The 21,086-nt window shown below is 44.2% G+C and overlaps 1 protein-coding gene across 2 annotated transcripts in view; it reads left to right on the forward strand.

The window, feature by feature from the left end:
- The window catches only part of CUL1 (cullin 1), an 89,492-nt gene that overhangs the window by 57,766 nt on the left and 10,640 nt on the right, over positions 1-21,086 (forward strand). For both annotated transcript variants that reach the window (XM_040260297.1, XM_040260296.1), the window contains exons 4-13: positions 653-820; positions 3,906-3,956; positions 4,169-4,259; positions 4,992-5,155; positions 8,522-8,684; positions 9,551-9,681; positions 18,509-18,616; positions 18,988-19,094; positions 20,312-20,360; positions 20,723-20,854. In XM_040260297.1, the coding sequence (XP_040116231.1) occupies positions 653-820; positions 3,906-3,956; positions 4,169-4,259; positions 4,992-5,155; positions 8,522-8,684; positions 9,551-9,681; positions 18,509-18,616; positions 18,988-19,094; positions 20,312-20,360; positions 20,723-20,854 (1,164 nt within the window). The remainder of the gene's footprint in view (positions 1-652; positions 821-3,905; positions 3,957-4,168; positions 4,260-4,991; positions 5,156-8,521; positions 8,685-9,550; positions 9,682-18,508; positions 18,617-18,987; positions 19,095-20,311; positions 20,361-20,722; positions 20,855-21,086) is intronic.

The raw sequence follows: 21,086 nt of genomic DNA on the forward strand, positions 1-21,086 counted from the left end.
CCCGGATTTCTCTTCTCCTGCAGCACATTTTAATGATATTGCAGTTTAATGCCCCATTTTTAAAGGGTAAGATGTCATTTGTAGATGTTATTAATACCTAAGAAAAAATTTCAAGTTAGTTTCCTTTGAATAAAGATTTGTGGTTTAAGTTGTAGAAATTTCAGTAAAAGTAATTTTTATAACTTTTAAATAAATTTAATGAAGAAAGAAGATACATTTAAAAATGGAATAGTACTGGCCCCATGACCTAAATTGTTAATCGGATATATTTTTTAACAGAGAAATTACCAAAAAATAAGGGATTTCCTTAACCTCTCCCTATTTATGACTATAAAGGAATTACCCTCATATTCTGCAAGTTCAGTCTTTTACAAATGTATATGCATATTTAATACTGTGAAAAAAGTTCCAGTTTGGGATGAAAGAATTTTTGTTAAAATTCTCTGTAGTCTAACCCTCATGAGCTACATTCTTGTGAGAATTTGTAGTAAATGAGTATGTTTTGTGTATAGAATAATTTAAAGAACCCGTCTATCTAAAACCCCGAGCATCAATGTATGTTAATGCAGCAGATTTGTCTCAGTGAACTCTTATCTTTAATTCATCATGCGACAAATTAGTCGTCTTAAAGCTTTAGTTGCCTTGTTTCTAGGACGGAGAAGATTTGATGGATGAGAGTGTACTGAAGTTCTACACTCAGCAATGGGAAGACTACCGGTTTTCAAGCAAAGTGCTGAACGGGATCTGTGCCTACCTCAATAGACATTGGGTTCGCCGCGAATGTGACGAAGGACGGAAGGGAATCTATGAAATCTATTCTGTAAGATTTCACCACACACCTTTCAAATGTGTATTTTTCTTGGAGATGTTTCCTTTCCAGCAAGGGATATAAGCAGATAGTGAGCAGCTTTCAGACAAGCGAGCCCTTGGATTTGGATGTCTTGTGGCAAGACAGGAGAAGTATGAGTAATTGGAAGTTCCAAAATACAGCCTGCATGCTTCTGCAGTTACTGATTTAAAAAGCCGACTGTGTGGCTGAGCCTAGAGCTGTCGCCGTCTTAGCACAGCAAGTCCTGCAGGCAAAGCGGGTCCCCTCCCCGGGACTTGGGCCTCCGTAGTCAGCCTTTGTAGCCTTTAGGGGTCAGGGAAACTGCTTCCAGGAGCAGACTGTGATGTGAACTTCCATCCTGCCCACTCACTTTAGGAAGTAATGTCACAGAGTTCAAAATGGATGGGTTTTTAAAAGACTGCAGGAAAATGAATTCTGAAGAGGCAAAGTCTGAATTGTTGAAACACCTTCATTAGTATGTTTCTTCAGTCAAGGAAGCTTTTTCCAAGGCCCATTGGTTTTCAAAGTGTTGTCCCCAAACCCTCAGCATCATTTGACCTGGGAACTTGCTAGAAAGGCAAATATTTGGGCCTCAAGCAAGACTTGCTTAACTGGATGCTCTGGAGGTGGGGCTGGCCAGCGTGTTGTTAGCAGGCTCTCCAGGTGGTTCTGATCCTTGTTCTAGTCTGAGAACCAATTAAGGCAGGACTTAGACCCCCAGATGGAGAAGGCAATGGCACCCCACTCCAGCACTCTTGCCTGGAAAATCCCATGGACGGAGGAGCCTGGTAGGCTGCAGTCCATGGGGTCGAGGAGAGTCTCACTTTCACTTTTCACTTTCATGCATTGGAGAAGGAAATGGCAGCCACTCCAGTGTTCTTTCCTGGAGAATCCCAGGGACGGGGGAGCCTGGCAGGCTGCCATCTATGGGGTCGCACAGAGTCGGACACGACTGAAGCGACTTAGCAGCAGCAGCAACAGCAGTAGACCCCCAGAACAGCCTCTCTGTTCATAATGGGCTCGGATACACAGACAGTACCTTTTTTGAATGGTGTTAAAATGTCAGTTCTGTTGCATAATGAGATTATCTCCATACCCATGAATGCTGCTGTAATAGCAGTGCTTTGTAGCTTTACAAGTTTAATTAAAAGAAAAACATAATGTACCACAGATGCATAACAAATTGTTATCATTTGTATAGCTCAGTTTCTATACCAAACTGTTAACTGCTTCTTAATAATGTTTTGTTACATAGCTTTAACAAAGCTTTCTATGTTTAGTGTTGATTTTTGAGCCTCATGTAGTTTACCTTTTCCGTTAAAAATAACTTCTTGAGACTGAAAATGGTCTGTGGGAATCAGCATGATTTTGATCTCCCCCTGACCGAAAGTACCGTACATGTGCCCTGTAGTAATGTCACAGGCTCCTACAAACCATTACGGTCTTTAAACTTTTCGTATACTGTTTTCAGAATTTGACTGCTTTTTTTTTAACTTTCAAAATTCATAGTTTCTCCATCCTAAAATGCTGTAGTTAGTTTGGAAGTGCACTCTGCAGCCACAGTTCTTAGCAGAGGCCAGTGGACGCCCCTGTCTGGAAACAGTGTTTCCTCTGCGTGCTTTTCCATGAGGCTATTGAACTCACAGTGCAAATACCAGTTGACAAAGCAACAGTTCTCACACAGTGATCTCTCGTTGCATTTTCCAGAATCTCCAGGAGATGGGGATGCTTTGTCATGAATTACAAAGTTTTCCTTTTTTCCTAATAATTTTTTCTTTTCAGTTACAGAAGGTTGTCGGTTTCCTTTCAAGTCAACCAGAGGACATAAATTAATTTCATTATCCACATATTGAAGTGATGCAGCAAGACTTTCCCCCTGATTCTGTCCCTCTGAACTTCCTCTGGCTTACCTTTGGTCCTGCTCTCTCAATCTTGCCTTTCTTCCTTCAAAGCGACCAGTTGTCCAGAGTTAAATCACATCTGTCTTATGCTGTCTCAAGTTAGAAAAATATTGGGAAAAAGTTATTTTTGAAGGTGTAGTGTCTGCACTAGAAGTTGATGGCTGCACACAGCATGTTCCCTGCCTCCCTCCTGCACTGAGGAGGCCTGGGGAGTTGGAACAGAGGGTGTGCACCTGGAGAATTACTTCCCAAACCTTGCCCCCCAGGGGGCATTTCTGCTGAAAAACTGACTCTTCCCTTCCCAGCATCTTTGACAGACTAGTTCCTAATTCTGAAATCACCTTTTTATTCTAATAGAAGACTTGGGTATACATTGTTCATATCTTATTAAAGATATTTTCTCTTAAATAGTGCTTTCATGCTGCCCTTTTTTTGGTAGAAATTTTTCATTTTGTAAATGAAATTTACATAGAATTTTTTCAGAACTGTATGTATAAACCTAGTTTTATCTATGGTTAAATTTGGGGAAAAATAAGACTGATAACATTTATATAAGTTTCTCAGCTGTTTTTGAGTATTAAATTTCCTTAAGTTTGAATTTAGCTGAATAATACCTCTCTCAACAGTTTAAAAGCCACATATGAATTAATATTTCCCTTTTGGAGGGGGTGAGCATTTTATAGTAATCGTCTCACATACCCTTTATGAGAAGTTTCAAAAGCTTTTTTTAAAAATGCATCATATGCACACACATAAGTAAAATGGGAAATTTGAATACTTTATGTATAGTAAAGGTTTCCCAGGTGGTACAATGGTAAAGAATCCGCCTGCCAATGCAGGAGACACAGGAGACTCAGGTTTGACCCCTGGGTCGGGAAGATCCTCTGGAGTAGGAAGTGGCAACCCATTTCAGTATTCTTGCCTGGAAGATTCTTAGAGGAGCCTGGCAGGCTACAGTCCATGGGGTCGCAAAGAGACACAGTTGAGCACGCAAGAAAAAAGAGAAGTTTTTAACTCAAGAGAATGGCTCTCTGATTTCATCATGATTTTTTAACCAAGTTTATAATTAAAAATATTGATACTTATAATCTGGGATTAAGGCTGTCTCCTACAGCTTTGAAAAAACATAGTAAAAGTATAGCCATTTAATACTGTTGCTTTTTCTTTTCATCCAGCTTGCATTGGTGACTTGGAGAGACTGTCTTTTCAGGCCACTGAATAAACAGGTACCTACTTGGGCGTGTTGTGTTTTCCTTTTAAAACCCCTTCCAGGTGTCATACCTTAGCCTTTGTCTTCCTCACTCCTTTATAATATCCTCAGAGTACCTCTCATCTTGCCTTTGATAGGTTTAAATATTTAAGAGCTATGTAGTAACATAATATTGATGCATACCGTAGTCTATAATCTACATGTCTCTTTCCTGTATCTGTTCTAAAGGTAACAAATGCTGTTTTAAAACTTATTGAAAAAGAAAGAAATGGTGAAACTATTAATACAAGACTGATCAGTGGAGTTGTGCAGTCTTATGGTAAGCAGTTTCCCTTTTAATTCAGTGAAAGCTTTGATATCAGTGGCAGTGATAACAGTGATGCAACAGGTTTGCTTTCAAATAGTGTCACCAAGAACATTGCAAGCATTTATTAACGCACTCACAGTTCTCTTTACTATGTTTGATTTTACCCATTATAAAGATTGTTTATCCTCATGCCTTAAGGAGATTTTAATGGACTAGACATTTGACATTTGAATTATTTTCTTTTCTGATTTCACACTGAATTACTGGATATATATACCTGTATAGACTGAAAACTAAGCACTTACATATGCTTAGAGTGTCATTAATGGAGCTGAATGATAACCAGAAATCTGTATCATCTTGAACAACTGCCACTGAAAAGCCAATAAAGCAACATGGTGTTTTAAACTTAAGTAATGTTCTGTTTGTTTGAAAGTTTAAAATTAAGCATTATTATTTTTAAGCTTTAGAAATATTAAGATGTTCTCTTAATGAACTTGATGAGAACTTTGAAGCATGCCTGGCTGTTGGTCAGAATCACTTGCCTTTGTGTGTCTTGGATTTTTTTCTTTTTTATGTAAAATGTACTTAACTACCAGAAAATAAGTTTGCTTTTTGCCCTGCTATTTTATTCTTACGTTTTCAGCATAACTTAAACTGAAAGCTACACCTAAAGTAAAATATATATTCCTTAAAATATAACCAAAAATGAAGCAGTTGAAACATAGTTCTGTTTACTTCCAGTGGAGCTGGGACTGAATGAAGATGACGCCTTTGCAAAGGGCCCCACGCTAACAGTGTACAAAGAGTCCTTTGAGTGTCAGTTCCTGGCAGACACAGAAAGATTTTATACCAGAGAGAGCACCGAATTCTTGCAGCAGAACCCGGTTACTGAATATATGAAAAAGGTAAGCTTAAACGTACTTAGAGTAGGCTTAAGTTAAAAGTTACCGCTGCTCAAGTAAATTACTCTTTTTATTCTTCTATATGCAGCTTCCTTCAAGGTCATTTCTTGGGCACTGTTACCCGGTAGTGTTTGTAGCAGGTGCAAATGGTTTCTCCCCACTCACTAAGGAGCTTGTATAAATTAATTTAATAATTGTGGCTCATGTTCTCCTACTGTGTGGAGGATGTAACTGTTACAGCTGAATGACATACGTGTTTGAACACTCTCTCCTAGAATGTACACGTGTATCTAATGGCAGCCACAGTCTTACATCAGTGAAAAAATAGTATTTGAAGAAACAAATTTTTATCTGCAAACTTTAAGCTTTTTACTTTTTTGCTTCTGAGATCTCTCCTAAAAATCTATTTAACACAACCTTCCAGTGTGTATTAGAGAAGTCCTTCTGAAAGAACAGTATCGAAATTTTAGATGAGAAGATTGGGGATTGGTCTCTGCATCATAATTCTTCTACATTAAGTGATGTCACAGTACAGTTCTGCGGGAAGTATTCTAGCTTCCCTTCTCGGAAATACCAGTGTCCCAGACTTAAGCTCAGAGGAGTGACCTCAGTCAGGGGTCAGCAGACTTTCTGTGAAGGGCCAGATGGTAAATACTTTAGACCTCGTGCATACGTGGTCTCATCTGCAACCGTTCAGCTCTGCGTTGTGGCACAGAAGCAGCCGTGGCAACATGGAAACCATGCTCCAGTGCAAGTTTCCTTCCAGCAGAACTTTGCCCCCAGGCAATAGTTTGCCAACCCCTGACCTCGACGGGCAAGGAGACTTCCAGGGGGTCCGGGGCTGTGTGTCGGACACCCGCTTCTCCCTTTATTCTCTGTTCACTTGGAGGGCAGAGTCACTGCAGAGTCGCTTTCTCCATGTGCTGAGACCAGAAGTCAAGGAGAGCAACAGCTCCCCTGTCTAACCACATAAAGTCCTCCTCAATTTGTCCATGACGTTCCTAGTACGTTTTCCCATAAGAGATAGTAATTATAAGTGGGCCTTACAAGTCTGAAGTTAAAAGTCCTTGACAGACGAGTCCTTCAAAACCTAACAGAAGTGGAACCCCGCAGAACTATTACACTTGGGAAAGTGATAGTTCTTTGTGTATTTTCGAGTTAAGTTAGTTTTCATGTGCCAGTGTGGAAGCTAACCAGCTTATTGAAAGTTGAAACAGCTGCTTGACCAATCAGTTTTAAATCTAAGCACTGATTTTTACAGTGTAGTTTTCATAAACATATCTTCTATTGAACTGTACTATAAGTCTTTTAAAACTGTATATGTTTTTTAAAAGTGTGGCCTTTTATCAGGGTACAGATCTACACGTGTGGTTCAGGCCTTTTCATTTCAGGGACTTCTTCGTGAATTGCAGTTACCTGCAGTCCACACCGAGGAAGGTGGTAGTGCTTTGGTGCATGGAAATCCGTTTTATAGACATATGGTTTCAGCCCAGTCTGAGCCCTGCCTTCGAGGGAGAATGTGCTACCTGCGTCCTGGCTATCTTAAATGGGGTTTCTTGGGTTAAAGGTTTGGCCCAAATCTGGTTGGGTCTTAGCAAACATGACAGCCATTCCATTTGAAAAATCCATCATGTAGAGATTCTGTGGGCTTAAAATTGGAATTTAACCGTCTGAACAATGCTACTGTTAAGTAGACTTGCATCTCAAACTGGGCTATGTGTCTAATTGAAAATCTCCACTCCACCATTTACTAAGGGTGACTTTAACCCCCTAGTAAATGGTGGTTAAAGTCTGTTCCTCAGTTTCCTCATCTGTAAAATGGGGATATTTTATCATCATCATCATCATTATGTGTTATTTGATATTTGGCCATGAGTATGCATCAAAACCTCCAGTGTATGCCTGATAGTATACAGGATAAAATATGGAACATTTTATTCAATAACTTGAGAAATTATGTTTATATTCAAACACTCTATTAGGAAGTAAAATACAAAACTCATGAACAGTATTGAGATAAAACATCAACTTTCAAGAACTACTCTCCTTTTAGCAGCCCGTTTAGGCTAGATGTACAGATTCTCTGGGGTCTGTGTTCCTTTTTCTTGCATTGTCGTTCAGAGGAAACAGTTGAGAGTCTGTGGCTTCCCTGCTACTGATGGTGTCAGGGGAACAAGCCTTAGCCATGTTAGTGTCAGTGTATCGTACTCTCTGTCTCCTGTGATTGAGTCTGTGGTGAGCCTCCAAAGAATACTTGACCTTTCTAGGTTTCTAATGTCATTTTTTTAAGTTTTAAAAACAAAATATATGTTATGAATTTGCTGACTGCTTTTTGATCCATTTTTTCATTTTGTTTTTCCTGTATACTGATCCTAATAGAATTAATAGAGACAGTCTTTGCTTAATTTTATTTAGTCCTTTTGAATTTGTGCTCTGATATAACTGTCTGCCAAGTACAGTGGTGATCACGAGCTTATTTACTGTCAAATCAACAAAGAATGTAAATCACTGTCCCTCCTAAAACCTAATGACTTCATACCCAGGAGTTTGGGCTTTTTGGTTTCCCTGGTCATGACACTTTAATGAAGTCTGTGAAATGTGGAGAATGGCATTATGTCTGAAAAAAAACAATGTACGTACCTTAATTTGAAAATGCTTTATTGCTAAATGATACCAAAACAATTATAACAGCAACATCAAAGATCACTGACCAAAGGTCAGCTTAACAAATAATAATAATGAAAAAAGTTTAAATATTTTGAGAATAACCGAAATGCGGCACAGACACACGAGTGAGCACATGTTCTTGGGAAAATGGTGCTGACAGCCTTGCACAATTAGAGTTACCACAGACCTTCAGTTCCTATTTAAAAACAAAACCCAGTGCCAAAGCACAATAAAAGGAGGCTGGCCTGTGGTCGGTATCCCTCCCTTGTGCACGGTTTCAGTCACCCGAAGTCAGCCTCTCTCTGACAATACTGAATGAGAAGTTCCAGAAATAAACAGTCTATAAGTCTTAAATTGCAGAGTATCAATAAGGGTATTACCCCCAAAAGTGTGAAACAGCTCCTATCTGTAGGAAGGAGATTGATATAAAGACATTGGGATGGTTAATCATGATAACCTCGTTGAAGTCATTTGAAGAGGACTTGGAAACAAAAATACAGGCCACAGAGGAAGGGGTGCACACCAGGGACCAGTTACTGTGGTCAGCATTCCCTCCCCACCCCAGCCTGAATCAAAGGACCCCCTCCCTCCTCTTGTTTTCTTCCTCATACTAGGTAGGGCAGGATTGTGAGTTGAATTTGTCGTTGGTTTTGTTTTAAAAAGACGCCACTCCACACTGTTGACCTGAGCTCACTCCCGCAGGCGGAGGCTCGTCTGCTGGAGGAGCAGCGCAGGGTCCAGGTGTACCTTCACGAGAGCACGCAGGACGAGCTCGCCAGGAAGTGTGAGCAGGTGCTCATCGAGAAGCACCTGGAGATCTTCCACACAGAGTTCCAGAACCTGCTGGACGCCGACAAAAACGAGGGTGAGCCGCGGAGGTCCAGAGCGCGCGGATGTTGATTACGATCTGTGATCCTGAAGTTGTGTGAAGCTCTAGACTCAGTTAGCACTACCGCACCAGCCATTCTTTAAGAGGGCTGTGTGGGCACCTTGCGGTGTGTTGATCGCAGACCTCTGTAGCGTGTTTTGGGTGTGACTTTGGAGGAAGAGCATCTTTTCGGTTTGATGTGGAGTCTTGACTCGTTCCGTGCACTTTCGCATCCAGTGATGCTACCTCTGTTCTGTGCATGTGCGTGAGCGACTTTTAGGCTGAAAATTCTTAGAGATGAGAAGGCTGCTGTTTTGCGAAAGTATTTCCCTTACCCCTTCCTTGTTTTCCTGGGACATGTGAGGAGCTCAGTAGAAGACTGGTGTTTAGACGCAGGACTTTTCTTCTTTGGTGCTCATAAATCAGCCGTGTGCCATGCATATATTAAGTGAAGAATGTGGGGGCCCTTTTGTGGCTGAATTGTTTGTATAGTTGAGATGGATGTTCATAAATACTCCTTAAATTTATTCATTCTTGTAAATAATATTTGAGTGCCTATTATGTATTAGGCATAATCAGTTTCTCAATCTTGAAGCATCACCTGTAGTTCCTGTTCATCTTTTTTCTGTTATATCAGTGGTTTCTCCTGTCAAGGGGGAAATATGCTTTCATAATCACCTGATTTCATTGTTACTTTTGGCTAAATATAAAATATTTGCGTACAATTAAGTGCACTTGATTATTAGGTCTAAAAACACGGTGGTTTTATTTCATTGCACCTTTCATCTCTATAAATACATATTTAGTGGGATGGATTTGCAAAGTTTGTTTTGATGCATAAAGGTGGCACCTTCTTCTTTCAGATTTGGGTCGCATGTATAATCTTGTATCTAGAATCCAAGATGGCCTGGGAGAATTGAAAAAACTCCTGGAGACACACATTCATAATCAGGGTCTTGCAGCAATTGAAAAGTGTGGAGAAGCTGCATTAAATGTAAGTACTGTTCAGCTGAACACGGGTCGGGCCTACCCATTCCTGCGCGTGGACTGCAGGCGGGTATCCTGTCTGCACCCACAGGTCTAGGGGGTAAGACTTTCACCGGACTCTCATAGAGAACTGGCTATTGGCTCTTTAAAGTAGGAGTTTCACAAGCATCTTTGTTTAGTAAATAGCTCTATTAATTTGCCTCTGGCACTTCTTAGGCATTAAGGATGTTATTTGTTGATATTTTTTTTTCCTTTCATTGTTTGTCAAAATTAACATTCCTTGCACTAGAAGAGAGAAGATGATTCCATAGAAAGAACAGGCTGAAGCCTCCTAGAGACCTGGCTCCAGCACCGTGGGCCACAGGCTGCCCCATGCAGGAACTTTGGTCTGAGTACCGCCCTCCAGTTGGAGACCTCAGGGCTGTTTGCCCTGGAAAGGCCCTGAGTTGTATGGCATTTCTCCTACAACCCCCATCCCCACTGCCGCCCCCGCTCCAGGAGGTACCAGAATATTTCTGCTGCGTTTTCTATGATTCAGTTGCTGATTTTACATAGGAAGTATCGTGTGTTTCTGAGAGACAGGTAAGTTGTCTTCAGGTTTGTCCCTGTTGTGCGCTTAAATTTCAATCGTGTTTGGGACAGCTAACGGAGAAGAAAAGCTTCTAGAACACAGCTGGTTCTTCTGCGTGAGTCCAAAAACTTTTTGTCCCTGATTTTACTGTGTTTGGTGTAAAGTATTTCGAGTCTGTTTTCCTGTTATCTTTGGGGGCTCTCTTTTCCACTTTTCATGATGGGGCTCACTGCATCACTTGTTGAGACATCTGTGGATTATCGGAGGGAAGAATGTAAACACACCTTAGAGTTTTATAAAATAATACACTTTATACTTAGCAGACGGCAGAGTTCAGGCTTGGTGGTGGGTGCTGTGAAAAGTCTCCAGGTTTCAGGGTAAGGTCCCAGCAGTGTCGTGGGGCCCCTGCCCACAGCCCCCGGGGATGGTCCGTCTGGGCTCAGATCCAGCTCTGTTGTTCACTAACCACTGACCGCATTGCTCACTCGCTTGTCCTGTCTGTGGCAGTTAGGAAGAAAGACTAATGATGGTGACCACCTTCTAGAGGTTTTGTGAATAAAGAATACTTAATGCTTGTAAAGGGCTTCTTACATGAAAGTATGCAGTGCTCAGCAGTGAGAATTGCAGTTTTTCTCAGGTATCCAGTCCTATTTAATTTTTTTTAATTACGTAAAAATTATATGATTTTTCTTATGTCCAAACTCTGAATATTCTTTGTTGAAGAGTCTGATGCATAGACACAGGTACACACATATGCATGTGTGCACGTACGTGAGACTCGAAAGGGGCCACCTTGATGAAGATATCTTTTCAATAACGTAAGGTTTCCCAATTGTTAATCAAAGCCCATTTGGCCAGAAAGGCAGGGGTAGCCATCCATTTGGCTGGAAAACATGTTTTACTGCTAATAAATCTGATGTAGGCTGAAATTTTTACAGGTTTTAAGTTTGTAATGTGATTCGAATAATATTTATGTGTTACAAACATCAGAATGGCCTTAAGAATTTTCTGAAGGCATATTTTTCATAGTTAAATGGATTTGAGAATCACATGTGTTCCTGGGTAACTGATGCCCCGGGAATTCCCCTCTTGGGGTCCCCCTCGCTTTACCCGAAGAGGAACTGGCGGTCCTCTCCCCGTGAAGTGTGGCTGAAAGCCTGAACATAGCGCTGCTTTTAGACGCGCTGTGTCTTGTAACTGCCGCGCCCCCAGGCCAGGGAACACTAGAGAACAAGGCTGGGGATCGGGCTCCTCTCAGGGGACGAGGGCTTCAGGCCCACCCGCCATCACGGGAGATTCCAGCGGAGGATGAGAGCTGTCGGCCTTCAGAGGCTGGTGACTGAGGACAGGCGTGCCCAGCCACGCCGCCCGCGCCATCGGCATGCCGCCCAGAGGCTCCCGGAGGACTTCAAAACCTTGTGCACCAAGGACTCTTCAGTGATGAGTTTAAACTGCTTTAGAGCTGAACAGATAATTGTTTAAATAGGCAGGTTTTTTTCACCGGCGAGTCACCCCACGTCTGGCCTCTGGACAGAAGGGAGAGTGGGCGGCTGGGTCAGCCAGCACATTCCATGCTGCGCTTAGGGAGACAGGCTGGAGCCCAACGCGTGTGCTCAGCCGCTGGCCGTGTAGTAATGGTTTGTAGGAGAATGGTCAGATACAGGAGGAGACTTGAGGGGAGCAGGCTGGAAGCAGAGCCCACACCTTCAGGTTCGTTTACAAAGATCGAAGCCCACGGCATGGCCGGCTGGGTTCTTAGTTTTATCTACCACAGCAACCAGATACGTGATGGTGGCTGGTGCTATAACTCAAAGGCCCCATGTATGCTGCAGAGAAAATTTGAAGTTGTTTTCATTGATTCCGCAAGGATCTGTGGCCTGGCTTCCCATGTGAAGTGCCGCGCCTCTGTGCTGCCCTCGGGTCTCAGCTTTCCTTCTCAGACCTCCATGCCCTCCTCCTCCTGCTCTGGTGACTGGATGGCGGGTCCGTTTTGAAACGTCACGTCTTCCCTCCTCCGTCCTTAGCTCAGCGGGGCAGCTGTGGGCTCAGTGCCCCTGCCCTCTCCTTCGCCCCCAGCAGCATTCGTCCCCTGAGATGGAGTCATTTCCTACTGAGTCTGGACCATTTCCTACTGAGTCTGGTGGGTCTTCACACCACCATACACGTGCCGTGCTGGACCTGCCTGGTTCTTCTCTTTTCCTAGATGTATGCCTTCTTTTTCCCCTGTATATTACACACCTTCATCTTCCAATACCCTCAAATGCCATTCTTTCCCCAAAGCCTCTCTCGACCACTCCTTGGAAACAGCTTCGTGTTGGACTGTTTACATGGCCTTCACACTCCTTACGTTTTACATGTCTGTGTAAATGTCTCCGGCGGAGTTGGCTTTATCCACCATCGTGCCCTCAGCCCAGCACCGTGCCTTGCACAGAATAGGGTCTCAGTACACTTGGGTCTTTGTGATACTCCTCTCTGTCTCCAGCAGGATTCAGGGGGGGCTTACATAGTACGTAAAAGGCGGTAAGATAAATGAAACAGCAGCAAAATAAGGGTTGCAGACACAAGCGAAGCTGAGTGTGGAATAGTGAATGGCACTCAGAATGCATGCAGTGAGGTGGTGAAGTCTGGTCTCTTGATAGAGGTGGGTCACAAATTTGCCTCTAGTGTTTTCCGTCAGTACAGAAAGCCTGCTGGAAAAGACAGTTGGTGGTACTGTGATGTACGGTCAGCTCCTTGATTCACACCGATCATAAGGAACAAGCCCTCAGCTCTGAGGAATGACTCTTATCGGCATTCAAAACTGATAATACCTTTCCTAATGGCCCATCTAAAGTGAACACCAGCTATGTGGAAAGTCATCCACATACAACGTAAATACAAAGTAAAACTATATCAGGTCACTGGATGGCTTTGTAATTTCCCCTGACACCAAAATTTTATAGCAGAATGAAGTTCAGGAAAGGAGTCAATACAGACTTGTAAGTACTTGCTAATGAGTACTTGATGATACAGTTGGTTTCATGTTGAATTTTTAATTAGCACTCTGTTCTGCAGCAATCTGGGCGCTATTGTTCTCTACAAAGAAGGCCTCATAAATCAGGTATAGAGAATGTTTCATTACTGTCTTCAGGGCAGAAATGGCAACAGATAAGCACAAAGTCCTCTTTGAAACTGTATCTTGACTGAGTGACTTCAGTCTAACTGGACCTGAAATGTAACCCAGCAAGAGTGGGCTTGTAGATACTTTGATGTCCAGCAGGACTGTTGGTCCAACAATGGGAGGCTGGGCTGCGACCTGGACTGGGGCACAAAGTTGTCAACGTTTATTTGCAGGTTTGGCGGGGAGAAAAGTGTTCTTCTGAGATGGAAAGGCATTTTCAGGAGTGGCGCGGGGCTGCTGGCTCCAGGATTGGGAGTGACAGTGCTTGTAAGAGGAGCACTTAAAATGGAGAATATTAGAGACAGACATAGAATCAAGGAGCTCTGACAAGCATGTTTTCAGCATAAGACTAAGGAGTGAGTCTGAGGCCATATATCAGACTTGTAAAAAAAAAAGTTCTATGGTTTGGGTTGAGAAGTTGGCTTAGGTGTAATTATAAGAACTGAATTGTGTATGAACTTACCCTGGAATAAACAGAGTAACACGGTGCTGGGTGCTTCTGGCAGATGTAGGGTTAAGTGATATAAAAGATTCCCTTTCTCTCTGGAGTAAAATCCCAAATATAAGAACTTAGTTCTGACTCAATCTTCCTGTGGATGGTGAGAGAAGAAAATGATCCACTCGGAGCCACACCTGCTCGGGAGCCTTGCATGGGGAGCACAGTGCGGCTCCGTCTGGTCCAGGGGGATGGAGCACTCAGCCTCAGCCAGGTCTTCCCAGAGTACAGAGTGGGTGGGAGAAGGGCCTCAACCAGCAGTGCTGAACGCTGGGTGATGGATCATGGTGTCAGATTTTACTATTTCTCATTTTGAATATGTTGAACATTTTCTGTAATAAAACTTAAACAGAAAGGAAAAAAAGAAATGTACTAGTTTTGATGCAGTTGATGTGGGAAAAGAGAGAGGGGACTGAGGAGCTGTTTTAGGATAAAAGGAAACAGTTTTATACAGTAAGTCCACCTGATCCTTTTAATTACAGAGAACTGATAACATGGTGGCAATGCAGATTGGTCCAGAAAACATGCAGATAAATTGTCCACTCTGTCTTGCCAGGAGATGAAGAGAACAACCTTTTTCTCTGGAAAAAAAAAACCACAAATAAATGTCCATTTTTAGTCTGTGATCACCAGGCTCTGAGGAGATTCACTGTGTCCTTCGTGTAACCAGGAAGCTCCCTTCTCTCCTCCACCTGTAGGGGGAAACCTCAGTCCTTTCTTCCACAGGCACACCCATCGAGGAGCCTCCTCTTACCCAAATCCCCCACACCAATCTCAATTCTGGCTTAGCCTTGCTGTGCGCCCGCCCGCCCACCCTGAAGAGGCCACACCTGGTTCCCGGCCCAGTCAGAGGAGACCATGGCCTTCTCTCGGTGTTTGAGCTCATACCCGGCAAGGGGGGCCAGCCTGAGCAGCACCCCCACGAGGATGCTGACCATCGTGTGATGCGGGAGGCCTTGCTGTCCAGGGTGCAGGGAGGTTCTCAGAAAATACTGGTGACGCGTCCAAGATTGGCAGCTGGGATCCTACACGGAGCCCCCAAGAGGTCTGCTGGGACAGGAAGCGGGGATGGGGCGGGGGAGGCAGGTAAACCTGAGAGGACGGCCTGGGCTGGCCAGACCAGGGAGACCCCGAAGGCTAGGCCAGTGAACGCCCGAATTCCACGGACAAGAGGAAACCAGGTTAGGCTGTACGAGAAGCCTGAAACTTGACAATATGATTTTCTTTCTTTTATCCTTTTTTTTTTAAATGAAATTGCTACCATGTGAAAAATGGATTGAAAGGAAGAAGAACTGGTAGCACACCAGTTAGGTTTGTTAAGAGTGGTTCAGATAGAAATGACACGGCTGGTGACGGGGACGCAGAGGAGGAGTGAGGCAGTCAGACTCTGACAGGCGGGGTTCATGTCAGGTGACTGATGAAGCTGGACAGTGAGTACAGGGGGCGAGTTTTACGGTCCTTTGTGATTTTGAATCTATCTGAATCTTTTCTACAATAAAACGTTGACAGAAAAGAAATGTAAATAGCAGTGCAGAGCGCGGCAGAACCAGGGGCGGTCAGGCCGACTGACGTGGAGTTCAGGAACCCCCGTGTCCAGGGCAGGTTGTGTGAGCTGAGTGGGGACATCTGGTCTGGAGAGGAATGTGCCAGCCATGGGCAGAAAGATGTCCATCACGTAGGAGTTGGATGAGGTCCCCCCACCCCACCCCCCGCCCCCCGGGACCAGCCTGAGCAGGGTCATGTTTCTTAGATGCAGAGAACTCTTGCATAGTAAGAGTAATCACGCAGATTGCTAAGTACTCCATCGGGTTTTTTTTTTTTTTAACATCCAAAATTCGCATCTTCATGTTCTTAAAAAAGCATGCATTTTATCCAGCTGGCCCGAAAAAAAAAAAGCATGCATTTTTTTCCTCTGCCCTCACCTCTCTTGCTTTTGTGACCCTGCCATCTGGGGCCCTCGGAAACAGCTCCTGCCCATCACCATTTACCTCCCGGTTGCTAAGTCACACACCTTTTGAACGTTTCCTCCTCCATTTGACATTGCCGATGGCTCCTTCCTCAGACTCCCTCCTCTGTGCTACTCCTGTGTGTCCCTGTCTCCGTCTGCTCTTGGCAGCTCCGAGGTGGCTTCTCTCAGGATCTCAGAAGCTAATTCAGGTCTCCAGGGCTCAGCGCCTAAGCACAGTCTTCCCTCAGGAGGTTCCATCCACACCCTCGCTTCTCACCAGCCAGACTCCTGGCTGGGTCTTCTCCTGTTAGCCGAAAGGATCTGGAATTGGAGTTTGAAGGTTTCTGTTCCCTTAAAGATCTGTCTTTCCATGGGGAATTCATACCTGGCATTTCTTGGGACTTTTATGTTTTTTCCAAATCCTGGATCTGAGAAAAATCGGTCAAGAAGTGAAGACAGGGGAGAGCGTGTAGTTCTCTCGCAAACATAATGGTCGACATAGAGGCGCTGCTGGTTCAGAGGACTCCATTGAGGTGGAAACTCCGAGCTTCAGGCCGTCTCTGGGAACCAGGCTGAGGCAGAGGGGCAGTCCAGTGGGTCAGCCTTCCTCCTGGGCAGTGCCCAGTTATAAATGTGTGTGTGTCGTCCTCTGCTCCTAAGAGGCAGTCCTTCTTGCAAACGAAGCAAATATTAATCTGTTTATATTCATAATACACTTTATATCAATCCTGTGAGTGATGTTGCAAGAAACAGCAAGGTTTGGAAGCAAATTAAGTCGTTAAATTGGCAGTTTTGATATGTGATTCTTTTTAATGCTGCTAATAACCTTACTGTGTGTTGGCATTTTCCATTGTTTGGGTACTTGTTGGAAGTGAAAGCTCTTTGTAAATACTTTAAAAGAACCAATGCCAAGAGGAAAACAGTATGAATGATGAGAAATAATTTGACATGAAGTCAGAAAACAATCTAAAATCTGAATTGGCAAAAACAGTATCAATTTCAATGGCAAAACCAAAATTAAGTCAAGTGGACAGTATTTTCATTGTTAAGAAAAAAAGAAAAGAAATGAGTTTATATGAAGTAAGATGTGTGCTGAGGGACAGGTATTTTTGGGTGCAGTCTTAGGAATCAGATCATTAATAGAGAATGCAAGAACTTCTACACCTGGAATCATTCTCCAGAAACTAAGAGCAGGATTGTACAATGGGACAGTTAATGCTGTGTGTGTGTGTGTTCTAAGTTTTAAGATAGAAAAAATTTTAAACATTAAATATATGTGGCATCCGCTTTCAATATTTTAACTGATTTTTATTTGGCAGTTTTTTGTGTTAAGTTCCCTTTTAACATTTTATCAAATGTCTGCCCAGTAGAGACCACTTTACATGTCACTGAAATGAAAATCTTGTCACAGTACTTTTATTCATAATAATAACAGGTCTGGCATGTTTATTATATCTTTAATAACAGAAAACCTCTGAACCTCGTGGTATAACCCTATCACAGAAGAATGATTTAATGGTGACCCAAAATCAAGTCAGGTGTCACAGAAACGCAGATAATTGGAATTGGGGGAGTTGTGGTTTCTCCTTCCTGAACCGGAGGAGAAATACTCATCAGGAATTGGGGCGTGCTGGCAAACCATTGACACCTCCCGTCAGTGACGTGCTGGCCACGGAGCCCTGCGCTCGTGCTGAGCCCCGCGTCCAGCAGCACCGCCTGGGCTCCGCCTGTCTGCCCGACCTCTCCCTGGGCCTTTGCCTCTCTGAGACTCTCAGGAGCAGGCTGCCCACATCAGGCTGGCCAGGTGCCCGCCCTTGACTTTGTTTCCTCGTCTCTAAGGGGGAGGCCGACAGCCCTGACCCCACAGTGTGACGGGTCAGGCCTGCGAGCTCAGTCTGCCCTCTGACACGCAGCCAGCCCTCGGGTCGGCCACTCTGGTCTTCGTATGACCCCAAACTGTCCCCTCCGGCCCGTCTTTCCTGCCTGCCTTCTGCAGTGCTCCCGAAACCTCCCCTGAGGCTGGTTCTCACATCTCCTTTCTATTCTTCTGTCCAAAGAGTCTCGGTGGCCACCCCACCAATCGCCTGGTGCTCTGACCGTCTCTGGGCCTGGCCTTTCCCACCCTAGCTCTCTGCTTGTCCTTGTCCATCTTCAGATTTCCTGGGTGTACTAGTCAGACCCTCACTGCCACGTGTGACCCACCCCTGCCCTTGCCCACACGTCCTGAGATCTCAAACCTACATTATTCTTGCATTGCCTGCTCAGCTAAGTTCTAAGTAACTTATTGATGGGTTTCCCCAGCCAAGACAAAGTCCAGAATATGAAATTTTCAACAGCAAAAGTAGACAAAGCAAAGCTGTCACTTTGAAAGTTTGTTTTGTGTGGTTCCTTTGAGTTTTTAAATAATTTGAAAAATCACTTTTTCATGTAGCTGGGAGTTAGTATTTCATTTTGAGTACAGAGAATATATTTTCTTTTATTATATCTATAAGCAGAATGTCCTGTGTGCTTTGATGATGGGATGTGAACTATTTCTCGATCTTATTTGTTAGCATCTTTGAAGAAGGAAGCAGATCTTTTGGAATATTGTCCAGTAGCATGTGAGTATACAGTCTAGTCCCCAGGAACCAACTCGTGTCTGTTTTCCCCTCTCCCCAAGGACCCCAAAATGTATGTACAGACAGTGTTGGATGTTCATAAAAAATACAACGCCCTGGTGATGTCGGCATTCAACAATGATGCTGGCTTCGTGGCTGCGCTGGACAAGGTGGGTATGCTGACCTGTGGCTCCGTGCGGGACCCAGCGGACGGCCCTCAGGCCTCTGACTGTGTCTGTGATCTGCAGGCTTGGGGGCCTCTGCCTGTGTCTGTGATCTGCAGGCCCGCAGGCCTCTGACTGTGTGTCTGTGATCTGCAGGCCCGCAGGCCTCTGACTGTGTGTCTGTGGTCTACAGGCCCGCGGGCCTCTGACTGTGTGTCTGTGGTCTGCAGGCCCGCGGGCCTCTGACTGTGTGTCTGTGGTCTGCAGGCTTGCGGGCCTCTGACTGTGTGTCTATGGTCTGCAGGCTTCTGGGCCTCTGACTGTGTGTCTGTGGTCTGCAGGCCTGTGGGCCTCTGACTTGTGTCTGTGGTCTGTAGGCTTGCGGTCGCTTCATAAACAACAACGCAGTCACCAAGATGGCTCAGTCGTCTAGCAAATCACCCGAGTTGCTGGCTCGATACTGTGACTCCCTGCTGAAGAAGAGGTACTAGTGCGTTTGTGCGTTTTCTTAATAAACCTGCTTAAAACCTCAGCCTCTAGATGAGGAGTTAAAAGTTCTATTACGTGTGTTACATTGCAATTTTTTTGTACCTTTTGAGAAAAATACTGTAAACCGAGTACACCTTCTTTGTCTTCCTGAAAGTCATTTCATGTCACATGTTAACATGGTCCAGTTCACCTGTTTCTTACGTCTGTAATTGTAGACGGTGTGAGCGTGACCCTCCTAGCTAAAAGGCTAAAATTTGGAGCGCTATCAAATGAAAAACTTTCGTATTTTAAATACGCAGGCACTCTGGCAGAGCTTGAGTTTATTTGGCAGGACACACAGCTGCCTTTTTAGCCATTGTCTTTTCAGAAACTGTCTCATCGAGTCTGTTGATAGGCTGTTCTTTGGTTAAGGCAGCTGACGCAGACAGAGTGGCGGAGAGCTCCGAAGTGTGGGTCTAATGAGCGTGCGTTAGTGACTAGAGGCAAGTTGGCACCAAGGGAACCTTTGAGGAGAGGGACACAGCCCTGGCCTCTCAGGGAGAAGCTCGGAGCTTCCGGCCAACCATTCTGAAGCAGGAGCACCTCTTCAGAGCCTGTTTGGTGATCGGGTCATTTTAGATGAATTTATAGGGATCTCTTTTAGAGAGGACTCTTAGAGCAAAACCTTTAAATTTTTGTTTGTCCTGAAGTCACTTTTCAATTAATATTTGCTCATAGACCAGAGTGAATGAGTCAGTTGCTAAAGGACAGCCATCTGTTTTGTAGACATAACAAGCGGTAGGCAGCACTGGGGAGGGAGTGTAAAATGCTCTCCCACTACCTTTAACTATTAGGCCATTGAACGGCCTTTTATTTTTTCAAAGTTAAGTTCAAGCATATTGAGGAAAGCAATTAGAAAAGTGAAGCTGATTTACTACATTTAAATGGCTTATCTTAAAGGAAAACAATTCAGAATGTTTTGGGAAACTTTTAATTTTTGTTGTGGATATTCTAAATGATTATTTGGAAGGATAGTTTATGAAATAGAAGATAAAATTGCCAAATGACCACAGGTTAAAAAAGCTAACCTTCCCTCATCCACGTGCTGATCTGAAAAAGAACTCACCGTTTGAACCGCATCTGATATGGTAGTTTGGCAAAGAGGTGCTTGTTTAGTAAACATTTGCTGGTTTGTTTTATTAATAAAACACCGTGCCTTTTAAAAATTTTCAGTTCCAAGAACCCAGAAGAAGCAGAACTCGAAGACACGCTCAACCAAGTGGTAAGGTGCTGGCTAGTTACGTCGGTTTTCAGGAACTTTTTCTCTGACAGATGGCTTAGAGGTTATGTTTATGAGGCATCTGAAAAGTAGTAGAAACACTTATTTTATTCTAAATCTGATTTTACTTCCTGTACTGAGTCAGTAATTTTAGCATTTGTGCCTGTCTCATTAGTAATAAGTCTAGACCAACTTAGTGTGATTTAAGGAGTGGATGACAATATTAAAAGATTACGGGGGCAGTATTTTGTGTCACTCTAAATGTCAGCATACGGGGTGGGACAGAACAAGAACCACGAGTTGCTTCCCGGCCTGTGGCTGGGACAGATCGTAAGGTGTGTGTGTGCTCTCTGGCGGCTTTCCAGATGGTGGTCTTCAAGTACATCGAGGACAAGGACGTGTTTCAGAAGTTCTACGCGAAGATGCTGGCCAAGAGGCTTGTGCACCAGAACAGTGCGAGCGATGATGCCGAGGCGAGCATGATCTCCAAGCTGAAGGTAAGGCTGGCTTCTCCCAGAGAGCGCGGCCTCGGGCGCCGAGGCTCCCGGTCCCTCCAGGCTGTCGGCTGGGCCGAGCCGTCAGCTGTGATGGCAAGGTGTGAGCGCTGCCGCTGCATACCAAGAGCCCACCACCATTGTCGAGAGGCGTCCAGGCCCCCCCCCCGGCGGCTGGGCGGCGCCCGGGCCCCCCCACAGTCGCTGAGACGCGTCCAGGCCCCCCCACAGTCGC

The sequence above is a fragment of the Oryx dammah genome, unplaced genomic scaffold (genome assembly GCF_014754425.2).
Source record: "Oryx dammah isolate SB20612 unplaced genomic scaffold, SCBI_Odam_1.1 HiC_scaffold_18, whole genome shotgun sequence".
NCBI lineage: Eukaryota > Metazoa > Chordata > Mammalia > Artiodactyla > Bovidae > Oryx > Oryx dammah.